This window comes from Hemicordylus capensis, chromosome 15 (assembly GCF_027244095.1).
Source record: "Hemicordylus capensis ecotype Gifberg chromosome 15, rHemCap1.1.pri, whole genome shotgun sequence".
NCBI classification, from domain to species: domain Eukaryota; kingdom Metazoa; phylum Chordata; class Lepidosauria; order Squamata; family Cordylidae; genus Hemicordylus; species Hemicordylus capensis.
In genome coordinates this window covers 19,331,001-19,347,152 of record NC_069671.1, presented here as the reverse complement: position 1 = coordinate 19,347,152, position 16,152 = coordinate 19,331,001, and the positions used below count along the sequence as shown (strand labels likewise).

Below are 16,152 nucleotides of genomic sequence, written 5' to 3'. Positions count from 1 at the left end.
ATTCCGAACATCCAAGAACAACTGGACAAAACAAATCTTGGATTCAGGTGCATGCCGTATTTTAAAGCCCGCTTGTGCTCCATTGGAGTATCAGTGAAAGGAAGCTGATAACCCGCTGGTGACAGATCTGTAGTGCAGGGCGTGTAATTGCTCCGTCAGCCACAGAGAGGGCAGTGCAGCTGGTGGCAAGGAGTCCTTGGCACGAATAATCCAAGGAGAGGCTCACAGCCGAAGCCGGCCAGAGAGGGTCAGCCAGTTGCCCAGCCCGAGCCCCCATCTGCTGGGGTTTAGTGGGAAGAATTCCCCTGTGATTACAGGGGTCAAACCCCCTTATCGTATCCCTCCAGCTTAAAGGATCAAGAAAGAAAAGGAAACCGCTAAGCTGATCCCAGCCAAGCTGGCAATATCAATCTGCTTTCCCCAGGCAGACAAGCAGGCCTGAACCTGGGGGAGGCTGTTCCACAAACACTCCCCCCCGCCCAGCAGCCTGACTCGGGCAGAAGCAAGTGTTCCAGACGTTTGAGACACACAGACTGTGCGTCTTTAGGCGCTTTCAGGCATTCACGTGCGCAGAACCTGCGAGGGAAAGAAGGCTCTGCGGGGCACCGAGTCCAGCCCGGGCAACCATTCTCTCGGCTAACAGTAGCCAGCTTGGGAACCTCACCAGAAGCCTCTCCTAATTAGCCCCCAGCTTCTGGTAGCCATAGCACATGGCTAGCAGCCAGACAGAGACCTCTCCTCCATGTATGCACCTCAGTGCTGTGCTCATGGCCATCAGAATATTAATGTGGCAATGAGTTCCACAGTCAGTCTTGTGGCTGGGCGTTATGGGAGTTGCAGTCCCATAACCTAGGGATGGGAATGCTTGCTTCAGAGCTCCCTGGTTCTGCTCCCACTCTCTAACCACACCACCATGCTGGTAAGGCAAATAAAGCAAACCCCTCAGTCAGACGGCACCCACACCGTGAACTAATGTTCCCCTGGTTGAGCGCTGAGGTCCCAACATGACACCACCGCCCCTCTCCTCATGGATTTGTGTGGGTTTCTCCCCCTTGGCTCGAAGGTGAAGAGCGTGAACTTGTCCGAGGGAGAAGTGCTGTCCATCCGCGGTGTGGACAACGGCCACATGGTGATCTTGGCCAACCAGACGCTCTTGGTGGAAGGCCAGGTGATCCGGAGCCTGACCAACACCATCTCCGTTTACTTCCGCACCTTCCAGGACGACGTGATTGGCACCTTCCAACTCCACTATCAAGGTACGGAGTGTCAAGAAGGGGTCCGTTGATAGGCAAGAGGCGGATTCTCTGCCGAGCACGCTGGTGGTCTTCCCAGAGGCCTCTGGTGGGCCCCTGTGGGAAGCAGGAGACTGGGCTAGCTGGACCCCCTTGGGGTCCCCATAGGGCATTCTGGGCTCACACACCATTCTTGCCTCCCTCACCTCCCTGTGGCCTTGCCAGAGTCAGCTGGTTGGTCAACGTGAGCAGCAGAATTCCCAGCCCCCTTTGGTCCAACGCAGCAGGGCAGTGTCCTCTGCCCATATAAAGAGTGCAAATATTTCACGAAAACCAGGCCCGCTGGTAGTGAATGGACTGCAATAGCTTAAGAAAACCCTGCATGTAAAGTTGCAGTCTACCTCTAAGGACAGGGCATAGGATAAACGGGGATGGGGGAAGGCTGCATCGATGATCTTTGGTCTGGCCCAGCAGGGCTAAGCGTGTGCGTTTGGTGTTCCTCCACAAAACAGGGCTGTTCACCCCCGTCCCAATGAAGGCAACAGAGCGCCTCTCAAGAACCGAAGCCATTGCTCCACCTGGCTGGTGCCTCGCAGCCCAGGGGGTCTGGTGGCCACTCAGTGGGGAAGCAGCTTGCCTAGGGAGCAGGAGGCTGTTAGTTCAAATCCCAGACCATGCCCAGAGGCACTCTTCCCCCTGGACTTTGGGGCCGAAGTCCAGGGCCTCCACAGCCCCCAGCCCCCCCCCAATCCTCTTTAGTCTGTCCCGGGTGGTGTGGCCGCCTGGCCGAGCATGACGATGCTTAATTGGCGGGGGACGGGGGGGGGCTCCAAAGGCCTGGAGGTCCAAGCTCCCCAATGACCTAGGTGCACCTCTGACTGTGCCTAGTAAATCTATATTTGTAGTCACCTATCCCGGGCAGCAGCGATATAGGAAGGTGCTGGAGCCAGATGCTCACATACTGGGCAGGAGGAAGGCAATGCGAAACCCCTCCAGTATTCTCCCAAGAAAACCACTTGGCTCTGTGGTCGCCAGGAGTTAACACTGACTCAACGGCACCGTCTCTCCTTCCCTCCCCTTCCCTTCCCCAGCAAACCGTCACTGGCTCCAGTGAAGCCGGCAATCAAGTGTCCCTTTCATGATCCTTTCCAGCCCAGCAAAGAGGAGCCGTTTTGCAGGGACTTGAGCACCACAAGCCTGCCTGGCACATTTCCCAGGCCTGTCATTGCACCTCCGGCCACTTGGCCTTTTATTTCCCTTCCCTTCCCGGCCGGACGTGCGGAGGTGCGCTCTGTCGATGAAGATCAAGGGCCGCCTTGGCGTTTGCTTTTAGGAACAGGAAAGCGGAGCAGGAGGCTGATGGGAAACAGCCTCCGGCTCCTAAGAAACCATAGAAGAGGCTCCAAGAGCCATTGCCATGGGGCGGAAGTGCCCCTGACAGGCAGGAGGAATCGTGGCCGTGGCACCAGCTCCAGGAGAAAGTGGGTTGACTTGCACTCGTGCCATTAGATAGATAGATAGATAGATAGATAGATAGATAGATAGATAGATAGATAGATAGATAGATAATTTATTACGGTCAGTGACCAGTCAACATACGCACCAAGATATAAACCCGCATAAAACACAACAAAATCACAGCAAAGTAACAAAACATCCGGTTCTACAGAATTTGTTTTGCATCCTGCCTCCATCTCATTGATTTCTCTATGCTGGCTGGCTGCAAATATAACATGGCATCAGCAGTGGGATGTGAGCCCGTGTCTCCATCCGGAGAGCAGATGGAAAATCACGACGTGCTCCTGACAGAAATATACAGCTCTCCAGTGGGCTAGTAGCCACCGAGAGCCCTACCCTCCACGAATCTGTCTAATCTCTTTTCAAAACCGTCCAGACTGGTGGCCGTCACCACATCCGGGGGCACGTTGGGTCAAGAAGTACTCCTAAAAATCTGTCCTGAAGCATTTTGCTTCAACGGACGACTCCAGGATCTAATATTTATGAGATACAGAGAAAAACCTCTGTCTGTCTACTTGTTCCACAGCATGCATGATTTTACAGACCTGTCATGTGCATAGAGGTGCATAGAGATTATGGACTCACCTCTCTCTGTACAGGTTAGGTACAAATGGCATCATCTCTTCCCATAACTGTGCTGGACACCATGTATAGACACCGCACATGCGCATTGAGCAGGGCTGCACATCTGCAGAGTTGGGACTACAACTCCCATAATCCCTGGCTGTTGGTCACTGTGGCAGGGGATTATGGGGGCGGTAGTCCAAAAACAACTGGAGGGCCGAAGTTATGCAGCCCTGACGTACAGCACACAAAAGGATAGATCGATACTTTATTTCGGTCATTGACCAGCAAGATAAATGTACAATAACAGCATCCAATCAAGTAGTAAGTTATTTATTTTACAAACTACATCGCAAAACTTGGCCATATTGCTAGAGACTGTTTCTTTAAAATTGGACAGCAGGTAATCTCAATAAAACTCATCAGCGTGGCCAGGAAACTCCATTAATAACGGTGAAATAAAATTTGCACGACTATCTTTGTAAAATGTGCAGTAAAGAATTACGTGTGCCGTAGTTTCTATGCACACAAAAGGAAGCCAAGCAACCAGGCTTGGCATAGCAGTGAAGTGGGAGGCAGGGGTCTTGGGGGCAGTGTCGCCTCTCACAGGGATCCCCAGGTGTTGTGGAGGACTACAACTCCCAGAATCCCCAGCTGGAATGGCTTTTGCTTGGGGGTCCTGGGGGGTGTAGTCCGCCACACCTGGGAACGGGCAGCGCCTCTGCCTGCCTCCCCAGGAGAACCCCAGTCGGCGTCTCTCTCTTGCAGTGTTCATGCTGAGCTGCAGCTTCCCCCGGAGACCGGACTTTGGCGAGGTCACAGTCATGGGGCTGCATTCCGGGGGCACGGCCCATTTCCACTGCCACCTGGGCTACGAGCTGGAGGGCCCCGAGGCCCTGACCTGCACCAACGCCTCCAAGCCCCACTGGAGCAGCCCGGAGCCGCTCTGCTCAGGTCGGTGGAGCTGGCGGGTGGGGTGGAGGGCTGGCGGGGGCCGGCACATGCGCGGGCACCTGGGTTCGCTGACCGCCTCCTCCTGCCGGGCTTCCCCTGCAGCGCCCTGCGGGGGGACGGTCCACAACGCCACCATCGGACGCATCTTGGCGCCGACGTCCCCCCGGAACCACACCGACACCCTGCTTTGCGTGTGGACCATCAGTGCCCCGGAAGGCCAGAAGCTGCACCTGCACTTTGAGCGGCTGCTGCTGGGCGAGAAGCAAAGGTGAGTTGGGCTCGGCCGGAGAAGAAAGCACCGAGCGCGGCTTCGTGGTGGCCCGCTTCAGGTGTCTGTCCAACATGTGGCGGGGAGGGGGGGATAGAGGCCCGAAAGCTCATTCCCCGCTCCAGTCCAGACGGGGCAACTCACAGCAGGTGCCGAGGCCGATACACCTGTGGTGTCGCTGAAACATGCCAGGGTTTGGGGAGAAGCACATCAGAGCTTCTGATGGGCAGATGTGGCTAGTCTTAAGGGGTCTGCGGGGTGCCCAAGGAGGCTGCTAAAGTTGCTCTCGTGCGAGCTACAGGGTGGCCATTTGTCAGGTAGAGCTGCACAACTATGGGGCCGGAGCTCCATGGAAGATCGTCTGCATGCTCCAGGTAGGGCAGAATCTCCAGGTAGGGCTGAGACAGACTCCTGCTTGCAGCCTTGGAGAGGCTGCTGCCAGTCTGGGTAGATGATACGGAACAAGATGGACCAAGGGCCTGACTCAGTAGATGGCAGCTTCTTATGTCCCTATGGGGTGTGACAGGTGGGATAAGACAGCACCAAGATGGATTAGCTGAGTGGGGCTCAATCCATCAAGCAGGAGGGGTGGCCTTTTCAGGCGGCTGAATGCAGGAGGCTGTGCAATTCAGAATCAGACCGTTGGTCCCTCTCGCCTCCTGCTGAAGGTGTTAAGGACCACACCTAGGGTATCCACAGCAGGCACTACTCTGCTACTGAGCGATGGCCCTAGAGCACATCCTCTCAATCAGTGGAAGCAAAAGTGGACAGTTTCTCTCCCTAGTGTCTTCCAGATTAGTCGCTCAACAGCAGCAAAATGCTTCCGTTCAGGCAAAACAGACATAGAAAAGCTCCCAGCAGGGGGGAGCCGTCTCGCAGAAATGAACAACCCAAAAAACCAGCAACTTCCTTACGCCAGATATATGACGTCTTAGCTCTATATCGCAGCAATTGCATTCGAAACAAGGCATCCAAAATGCGAACGGCACCCTGCTGTCCATGTAGGGACTGCAGTGTCACAGCAGAGGAAGTGTGGAAGCACACTTCAGGGATGCGGCCCCGTTGCAGGGTCCAATCTGGAAAGCACCCCCATCATCAGCAAAACGTGCTGAGCTAAGGCTGCTGGCCGTGACCCAGAGCGGAGGCCCCAAGAGGCCCCTTTCCAAGTGCATAAAAGGGAGCGTGTGCCCTCTTCTGAACAGCAGCTGTTTCCTTTCTGTTATGCAATGTTTTGCCCAACCAGTAAATCACACAAATAGGAATTTGAGGCCCCCCAGGAGAACCAGCCTGGAACTCCCCAGGTCTGTTAATGGCATCACCTCCCAGCATCCCGCAGCCCACGACATGCCTTTTGAGGGAGTGACGCTGGTGCTTAAAGGAGCGTTAAAAAATCCAGCTGGGGAACAGACAATAAAGCAGCTTTATGAGCTGTAGTGAAATCCGAGAGTAAAACACCTGTTTATGGCGGCAGTAAACACGACATAACTCGCAGGAGAGTTTCTGCTTGTAGAACCCCTCCAGAAGACGGGCGTCATCATGCAAGAGGCAGAGGAGGGCGCAGATTTGCCAAGGGGGATGTCAGTGGGGCACATGCACACACCTGGGCTCATGGGGAGAAAGTAAGAGTCATCCTTTCCATTTTAAAAGGATCTGTATTTATGGGGTGTGGGAAGGTGTGGTCCTGCCTGGGAGGATAAGGTTCCTTGGGCATTCTAAGCGTGGGAGCCACGCGGGAGAGCCAACATAGTGTAGTGGCCAGAGTTTTTATCCCCTTTCATCTCCACCTTGCATGCCCAGATGTGGTTGGCTCACCGCGCCCGCCACCCCCAGCCGCAAGTCTGAGAACTCCCGATGTGCATGTTTCAGAAAAGCTTACCGGTGTGGCATGAAGGGGATCAGTTTCGTCTCACAATGGATGCAGTGGTGTTTATCTCTAGCGGCCTTTCAAAGAGACATTCAACAATATTTACCGTTGGGATTGACAGCTGAGGGGGTGGAAGGGGAGCCATGCGCTGGCAGGCTTCCGGCTTCCTGAGTGCACAGCAACATTGCCATGCATCCGTCTCAAGCTGCATCGGCTCCCGGATCAGAGATTGGGCTTCTAGGGGCCGCCCCTGGCTGGCTCCCCGGACTTCTGCTGCGGCCAGTTAGATGGAGGAGGCCACACTGACCACACAGCCCCCTGAGAATGGCAGATCCCTCCGGAGAGTTGAGGAGGAGACCCAGCCTCTCTCCCCAAAAGGCCACTTAGGACCAGTGTGCCCTCTAACAAGGATTCCCAGACTACAACTCCCAGAATCCCCAAGCAAAAGCCATTGCAGTCAACAACTTCTGGGGATATTAAAGGGGACACTGCTTCGGACCCGCAATTTCCCCAGCACAGGGGACAGAGCAGCCGAGGAAGTCATCAAGGGCAGCTGCCGGAGCATGCCTGGCAGAAGAGCCAGGGCCACGCTCCAGGGCTTGAGCTTTGCTCTCGCTTGCACCCGTGCAAATTGGGTGCGCCCAAGAAATAGGGTTGCCAGCTGACTGCAGCCATTCCGGGAGATGCTTCCCCCAACATTCCCCACACTCTCCAGCCACTGACATCTCCGGGGCGCTTCGCAGGTTGCACGCGACAACAGCCGTAAAATGCTTCGGCTTGGCAGGATTGTATTAGAAACGTAAATAAAAGGTCCAGCCGTTTGTTGCGCAAAGCCACCAGCAGAAAGAGTGGTCTTTTCTAGCTTGTGCAAATCTCTTACACTGGGAAACTGCAGCGACTTTTTTTGCGATGCACATGCAACATGGTAGCACTAAATCACAAAGATAAAATCCAAAAGAAGGCATTGGAAATGTGAGCGGCACCCTTGCTGTCAGAGCAGGGACTGCGGTGTCACAACACAGGAAATACGGAAGCAGACTTAGCAGATCCGTAGTGACCCTGTTGTAGGGTTTAATCTGGAAAGCACCCTGGACTGTTTTCAACCGTCATTTGGAAATGGGTGCCGATTCCTGGACACTGCAGGCCAGTTCTGGGGCGGGAGAGAGCCCTCCCTAGAAGACACCCAGCACTCCCACGATGCACTTTGCAGAGGTGAGCTGGCAAACTCTCTGCAAGGAAACCCTTCCTGTCTTGCCTGGTTTTCTACTAGAGGAAAACTTAGACGTTTTTCAGGACTCTTTCCTCCCAGAATCCCCTGAATTGGTTTGAAAAACAGTGGCCTGGAATAGTCTTGGGGGCAGAGGAAGCTGTTATATACTGAGTCAGAGCCTTGGTCCATCTAGCTCAGGATTGTCTGCACAGGCCGGCAGCGGCTTCTCCAAGATTGCAGGCAGGAGTCTCTCTCAACCCCACACGGAGATGCTGCCAGGGATTGAACCGGGGACCTTCTGCAGGCACAGCGGATGCTCTCTGAGTGGCGACCCTGTCCCTTAAGGGGAATCTCTTACAGTGAGCACACAGCGAGTCTCCCATTCCAGTGCAAAGCAGGGCAGACCCTGCTTAGCAAAGGGGGCAATCCGTGCTTGCTGCCACAAGACCAGCTCTCCTTGCTGTCCCATCCCCAGGATGGTCGTCTACAGTGGAGAGACCAACCACTCGGCCGTCCTCTACCACTCCCGCCAGAGCGACAGCGTGCCATTCGAAGGGGTGATCAGCGAAGGGTCGGTCCTGCGCGTCGACTTCACCTCGGAGGACCCGGCTGCAGGCCCCACATTCAACATCCGCTTTGAAGGTAACTCTCCCCCCCCCCTGCTCTCCCTTCTCCACTCGCACTGCCAGGAGGCCTTTCGCTTGTGCTGAGCTCGGCCGAGGAAAGCAATTAAGCTGGGCATTGATTGCCTTGACCCTGGCAGGAGTCCGGAGCGCTTGCGGCCGTGCAGGGTTTTCTGCTCTGGGCCCCTGCAGTCTCCGTGCCTGCATTGATCGGCCCCTGACTCTCTCGCGTGGGGAACTGAGGCCGCCTCTTAGGCCCTGAAGAAGCAAACAAGGCCGTGTCACAGTCGAGCAGCATGGAGGGACACAGTCTAGCAGCCAGGAGAGAGACAAACCTGGCACTCCCCCTGGCAAAAAGCGCCTCGCAATCCCACCAGTTAGGGAGCAGTCACCCCGTTCACATGACCACATATAGCTGGGGTGCAGCCTCTGACCTGGGTATGCATGGTTGTGTGGCATTGGTTAGCACTTGCCTCGTGAGGAAGGTGCTGCAGGCCCTTGAGTGTCTTGGTGGCCCTCTTCTGCACCTCTCCCAGTTCTGCAAAGCCCTTCCTAAGATATGGTGACCAGAACTGCACGCAGTACTCCAAATTTGGCCCCATTACAGATTTGTGTTGGGGCACGAAAACATGAGCTGTTTTGTTTCCAATCCCCTTCCTGCTGATCATTTCATGCTCGGGTGCAGGGAGACGCTCCTGGGGGGATTATTCACTCTGCAGAAGAAGTGGGCTTCCAATTGACTTTGTGCTGGGGGTGGGGTGTAAGGAGGCTCAGAAATGGAGCCGCGGCTGTATTCACACCGGTTGTGGTTTGTCCCCCAGAAATGGCACTGAGATACGTTCTGCTTCCAGGGATCCGCTTTCCCTGAACTTCACTGTCTTCGCACAATCTCCATATAATCCTGGCTCAGCCCCGATTAATCCACAGCCCCTGCCAGCCCAGTGCGCCTTCTTCAAGCAAAGCTGGGCAGCTCAAGACGGATCAACCGTCTCTAAAGGCAGCTGCTTGGAAAGGGCCAATGGAGGTGGGGCTGGGAGGTGGGGCGGTGGGTGGGGGGGGTGCACTGGCAGGTCTGAAGAGGGGGTGTCCATGTACCCTCATCCCCATTCTGGAAAAGGAAAGCTGCACCCATCCCATGGTTCGAGGTGCTTCTTGGAGCCGCAGTGCGTTTGGCATGGGGAGGAGAACTGGTCTTGCGGTAGCAAGCCGGGATGGTCCCCTTTGCCAAGCAGGGTCCACCCCGGGTGCATTTGAATGGGAGACCACATGCGTGTGCATTGTAAGATCACTGCAAGATCGTTAAAGCTTTCTACCTCCACCCCCCTGCCCACTATATTCTCCTCTCCTCTCTCCTTCGTGCTCACTCTCTCTGCAAATATCCACCTGCTCTCCACCCGGGCTGTCGCTCTTCTTCTGCCCCTGCTCTTTCTGTGCCTCCCATCCTGCCGTTCCCTCTCACACTCCTCAGGTTCTTCTCTCCCCTCTCCTCTTTCGAGTCCCTCCTGAACTCTCGCTCCTTTCGCAAAACCTTCCCCCTGAATGTGTTGTGCGCACCATCCTGGATTTCTCTTGCTCTCCGCCCCAGAGGTCCCTGCCTCTGGACGCAGACCCTATAAAGTGACCTCCGCAGTGTGACTGGTGGGTACAAGTTATGCTCCGATCAGGGCTTGAGCAGGGCTAAGCCAGAGCCATGGTTCGCAAGCCACAGGATGGCTTCCAGAGGGCCACAAGCATTGCGGAATGGCGAAGTTGAGCTCTGCAGGACCGTGGACAGCTACCAGGAAAGGGAGATGTTCCTTTGACAGGGCCTTAGCTCAGGAGCACCTCCATAGCCAAGCAGGCCTGGCCCCTTATGTGGCCGCAAGGAGGCGTTTAAAGGGGCAAAGCCTTCACATGGAGGCTGGCACTCCATGGCATGCAGGCCACCTTCTCAGCCAAGACTTTGTAGGGTGGTGGCTAGAAAAGTGATGGGTTTTTGCTCCTCCCTGTGAAGTCTGAATCCCCAAGCTCAGATCAGAGGGCTTCAGTTATCAAAAGCTCTTACTCAGAAGGCCTGCACAATCCTCTCTCCTCCGGCTGGGCCTCAGCTCAGCTTGGGGTCTGCAAGACTTTGGCCCAGGATTGGAGCATCTTAAGATGAAAATGTTAGAATATACATTGGGCTCTGAAGAAAGGCAGGTTGCTCAGAATGCTTCACAGACACAACATTCTTACTGAACACTTTGCAATAAAAGCCTTCTCAACACCTTTGGCCCCCACCCCATGCCACTTCTCCCCCCCTGATCTTCAAGACCTCCCACAGCTCAAGAATCACTGTCCAGAATATCTGGGGTCTAGAATGTTCCTTCAGAAAATATTCACGAGCAATAGCCAACAGTTAACTACTGGTCCGGTTTAGTCCTGGAACAATCTAGCAATTCCCAAATTCTCCTACAAGATTAAGTAGTAATCTGATGCATACCATGGAGTGTGCATGTCCCCATGATAAAGTCCAAGAGGTCCAAGAAACTGGTTTGAAAGAGAGGAGGAAATTGGGTGTTGCATGAACACACACCATTTCAAATGTGCGATTTTCTCTTCAAGCTTTCGAGAAAGGTCATTGCTATGAGCCATATATCCAGAACGGGAACTTCACTGCCTCTGATGCCACCTACAACCTTGGGACGATTGTGGAGTTCACCTGTGACCCTGGCCACTCCCTGGAGCAAGGACCGGCCATCATTGAGTGCATCAATATCCGGGACCCCTACTGGAACGACACAGAGCCACTGTGCAGAGGTGAGGGAGGGGAAGAAAATCCCCTCACCCTCAGGATCTGAGTCCCCAGATCCTGAGGAACTTTTCTCCCATTTCTTATCACTAGGATGGTTGAGGGTGAAGACAGAAGGGCCATGTTCACAGTGGACACACGGTGGGCCCATCAGCCGTGGTGTGATCTTGGCTTCAGAACCCGGCCCTCCTGTCATCCTTCTGAGCAGCTTGTGGCCTTTTTAATATATATTTACGTGTTCATCCTTAGAAAAAGCAAGTTTGCAAGAACTGCAACTGTTTTGAATGCTCCCGGAATACAAAAACTTCCTAGGTTTAGGGCGAGGTGGTCACAGATGTCATGGGTACTAGGCAATAGGTACTCTGCGAAGCTGGCTTTTCCTGAAAAGTTGCAGATCTGGTTTTTTCTGAACTTGCCTCAAGACACCAAATTGGGTGTGTGTGCTGAAAGTGGTGGGGATGCTTCCAAAACAGTCTTTCTGCTCTTAAGTTGATCCTAGATTTCTAGGGCACTTTCTAGATTAGACCCTGCAACGGGGTCATGGCAGATCTCGGAATTGTGCTTCCACACTTCCTGTGTCGTGACACCACAGCCCCTACGCGGACAGCAGGGTGCCGTTCACATTGCCAATGCCTTGTTTTGAATTTAATAGCTGCGATTTAGTGCTATGACACCGTGTATCCAGCGTAAAAAAGTTGCTGATTTTGGGGTTTGTTAGTTTCCGCGAGACTGCTCCCCCAGCTGTTTACGTTTCGAATCATGATCTGGCTGAACGGAAGCAGTTTGCTGCTCTTGGGCAGCTAATCTGGAAAGCGCCCTGGTGTAAACACAATGGCTCCCTTTTGATCTGCAGAAAGTAAATCTAATCCCAGAGTAGAGGAGGCCTAGAGCGCCACCTGCAGTACAGGTCAGGTTGGTGTGGCGGATGAAGCTCAGAGAGTCAACCCCAGCAGGAAGCTCCAACTTGCTCCCAGGGAAACTTTGACAGATGCCTCTTGATGTCGTAGCAATGTGTGGAGGCGAACTCTCCACGGCAGCAGGCGTGATCCTTTCTCCTAACTGGCCAGAGCCCTACGCCGAGGGGGAAGATTGTGTCTGGAGGGTTCACGTCGGAGAGGAGAAGCGCATTTTTCTGGACATCCAGTTGTGAGTATTTCCTGGGTTGGGGTGCCTCTACAGTGGGGACCAAAATTTCCCCAGTGCAAGAGGAATGTCATGGCTGCTCCCAAGGGGGAGAAGGCAGGTATCCTTGGGCAGTTTCTCGGCCTCCTAAGATTGTGGCCTCCCACGCAAATATTATCTGTGCCAATTATGAGGGGCAATAGATTGGCCTGACTAGAAGGGAAAGTAGATGAGCTGGAGTGCGGGTCTGGAATCCTAGCTGTGGGTTGCATGTGTTCCTCGTATGTAATCCACACATCTACACAGCAGCGTCGTCGGATCACTGACACCTCTGGAATTTGGGGTGGGGTCACAGCTCAGTGGCAGAGCCTCTGCCTTGCCTGCAGAAGGTCCCGGGTTCAATCCCTGGCAGCATCTCCAGGGAGGGCTGGGAAGGACCCCTGAAACCTTGGAGAGCCGTTGCCAGTCAGTAGAGACAGCACTGAGCGAGATGTACTGGTGGTCTGCCTTGGTATAAGGCAGCTTTCTCGGTTCGGTATATAAATATTGGTTGTATTGTATGGTATGGATCAGGGCTACTACATAGTCGGGGATTATGGGAGTTGGAGGCCAACATCTTCAGGAGGGCTGGAGTTGAGAAACCCTGTTTTAGACTGTGGACAGGTTTGTTTATTTTTTTTAAATGGGGATTCTGCCATGATTCCTGGCTAAACATTCCATTATACATTTGCTGCTGTGCCTTTGGTGGTTAACTTTTTATGTTGCTCCATTATTTAAAGTCTTTATACACCACTTTCCAAAAACCCAGTTCTCCACAGAGTTCTTAAAAGGTTCTCAAAAAGTCCTCATAATTCTTTTAAGTGATTATTGCTAGCAGTTTTGGGTTTCCACAGCACAAGAAAGATGAAGTGGCAGGAGCTTCATTCACAAAACACAAGAGCCTCACTGACATTGCACAGGTCCTTCGGGGCCACTGCACAGATCCTGACACGTAGTCATTTGGAGTGGTGGCCCGACGTCTCCAAAGGCTGCATGCCGGGTGTTTTAACAAGCACGGCACGCAAGCCATCTAACTGCAGATTTCCATGCTGTTTTCATCTCTCTGCCAGAAGAGCAAATGTAGTGATTGTGTATGTCTGCAATGGTCCCAGCAATGGACCCCTGTATAAATCACAGCATACAAACAAGCCTGTACACAAACAAAGAAAAATCAATTCACAGGCAGGAGATGGAACTCTGGACTAGGCACGTAGCTTCTCCTCTAGTTCAGTTGCAGCCCTGGGGGGAGACGGGGGTCCTTCTTCCTTCTTCCCAGGACCCAGCCAGCCCTTCGCACCACGATTCCTGCTAATTGACAAGCTTCCCTTGAGACCCTGGATTCTTGACCTCTGCCTGTGTGCCGGCCCCCACTGTGTGCTTGATTGGCATGCAGGTTGGGTCCAAACACCCTGATTGTCTCTCTCAAGGCAGAGGCAGTTTTGAAAAGGTTTGCTGTGCAGGAAGCATGGATGGACCTGCAGTCCGTGATTTCCCTGGCTTTGTATGCTAAAGTGGAATTCCTTTCTCCAAGCGTTCCTTTTCAAAAAAGGAGTGAGTGTTTCAATCATATGTTTTCTCCTCCTGCCATCCTCGGTTAAAGCTGCCCAAAAGCAATAATGACAGGTTTAGCAGGATGTTTCTGGAAGACTCAACATTGGCTGTAAAAAATACCCCCTATCTTATTTTGCCAGAAATAGGCAAGCTATAAGAAACAGGCAAGAGGAGAGCTGGTCTTGGGGTAGCAAGCATGAATTGTCCTCTTTGCTAAACAGGGCCCACCCTGGTTTGCATTTGAATGGGAGACCACACATGAGAGCACTGTAAGATATTCCCCTTAGTGGACGGGGCCACTCTGGGAAGAGCTCACCTGCCAGCTTGCATGCAGACGGTTCCCAGTTCCCTCCCTGGCAGCATCTCCAAGGCAGGGCTGAGAGAGAGACTCCTGGCTGCAACCTGGGAGAAGCCGCTGCCAGTCTGGGTAGACAATGCTGACCTAGATGAACCAAGGGTCTGACTCACTATGAAGCAGTTTCCTATTTCCCCCCAAAGCTTATTTATAGGTCTTGGTCTGTTTCTGGTAGGGGTTTTTGTTTGTTTGTTTTCAAGTGAGGAGAAGTAATGTCAAAAGATATCGCAAGTCCTCTCCTGATATTTAGCAGATACAAATGAATAATGTGGCATATGACAATGCAGTGGGCCAGCTAAAGCCCCATCTGGAAATCCTCCTGGTTAGGGATATGCAGACTGGCTAAAGGTCGAGCCAGTTTGCCATTGAGCCAGACCAGGCCCGGTTCAGCTCCACCTCAAGTCGAACACCCCAGGCTGGCTCGCGGGCAATGTGTGGAGATGCGGGCTAAAAGCCGGGTGTGGAAAACTTCCTGGTCTCTGGGGCACTGTGGCAAGTGGCAGGAACCTTCACCTTTGCCATCTCTGTCCTCAAAATATTGCCTGAATCTGTCCAGCGAGTAGCAGGAATTGGGGTGGGGGAGAAAGAGAGACTGCTACTGGCAATGGAGGATCAGAGGTTCAGAGCTCACAGAAGAGAGAGGGGGGCGGGAGTTCTCTTCCAAAAGCCTCTCTGCTCCTCAGAGGAAAGTCGCCTCTATTACATAGTTGCCCATTCAAGCTTGCTGAGGGCTGTGCAAATATCTTCCGTCCATTTATTGAAGCGCGATGAGTCTCAGGGTTGCACTAAACCCACCAGCGCAGCTTCTCCTGCCCAGCGTCTGCATCCGGGCTGCCATCTCATTTCTGTGTTTAGTGAGGTGAGGAGACAGATGGCCCCCGATGCCGTGCAGAGCCTGGCAGGCACAGACCGCTCGGCACACACCTAGCCAGCCGGGCAGCTCCCACTGGGCACAGGAACAAGAGCCTACATTTCCTACCCCCCCCCAGCATGCGATAAAGAGGTGGCTGCAAGAGGGGGCCGGGCATGGGGTGGCGGAACCGCACACCCCACCAACGTGAAGAAGAGGGGCGGTTGAGGACTTGGGAAGCCTCCAAGCCCCATCATGTCCCTCCCTGGCAAGGAATCCTGGAAATGGCTCGGTTTTGAAGCAGGACAAAACAGCCCTAAAGGAGCACCATGGACATAAGCACAGCCCTGCTGGATCAGGCCCAAGGATCAGGCCTCTCTACTCCAGCCTCCTGGTTCCCACAGTGGCCCACCAGATGCCTCCGAGAAGCCCACAGGCAAGAGAGGAAGGCCTGCCCTCTCTTCCTGAAGGGGTTGCTAATTGCCTTTGGAGTGGAGTGCTGCAGGTCGCTCAAGTAAGTGAGCCCAGCCACACCACCCCCGGAAAGGCGACGCACAAGCGCTTGTGAGAGCCGGTCTGCCAGGAAGAGGTGACTCGTGTGGCAGTCTCTGCCCAAGGCCATTAGCCCAGGGGTGGGAATTGCTTCCTAATCTGCTGCAGTGACCAATTCAAATTCTGAGTCTGAAGAAAAGTTTTATCCACCCAATTGGTGGTCAACCTTTTTCTCCCTGGCCAGACTCTTGTGCTTTTAATGGGCGGGAAATTCAAGAGGTATGGGGTTTTTTTTCATCACTGCATTCACCTTGGGAATTGCTGTCCTTTGTGCAGTCATTCACGGACAGAACCCCCACTTGGGGTTTGTGGGGGGAGAGGAGTGGCTGATCGATAACCCACACAGCATCAAGTCTCCAGAAATAAGAATTCTGTCTGAGTGCCTCCAAACTTTTGACTGTCGGAAGAACAATGTTCCCCCCACTTCAAAAGGATATTGGAATTAATTGCATCGTCCTGGAGAGTTTTCCAGATGGCAAGGAAAGCCATAAAGTGTTTTCTATAGGTTTCTCTAAGATTGCCAACTTACAAATCACCTCCTGCTCCTCTGCCTTTAACGGTAGCTCAGTGTGTAGGCAGAAGCAGGTGAGAATATTTATCTCCCCAGTGTGGAAAGCTTTGTACCTGCTGATTCCTGCACGTCAAAATGCTGCTGAGACACAACAGCAGGGCACTGCAGG

At 53.5% G+C, this 16,152-nt stretch overlaps 1 protein-coding gene across 2 annotated transcripts in view; it reads left to right on the top strand.

The window, feature by feature from the left end:
* Nucleotides 1–16,152, top strand: part of SEZ6L (seizure related 6 homolog like) — a 62,998-nt gene that overhangs the window by 38,691 nt on the left and 8,155 nt on the right. For both annotated transcript variants that reach the window (XM_053279946.1, XM_053279945.1), the window contains exons 4-9: nt 1,064–1,256; nt 4,083–4,268; nt 4,371–4,536; nt 8,086–8,252; nt 10,817–11,011; nt 12,011–12,149. In XM_053279946.1, coding sequence (XP_053135921.1) covers nt 1,064–1,256; nt 4,083–4,268; nt 4,371–4,536; nt 8,086–8,252; nt 10,817–11,011; nt 12,011–12,149 — 1,046 coding nt within the window. The remainder of the gene's footprint in view (nt 1–1,063; nt 1,257–4,082; nt 4,269–4,370; nt 4,537–8,085; nt 8,253–10,816; nt 11,012–12,010; nt 12,150–16,152) is intronic.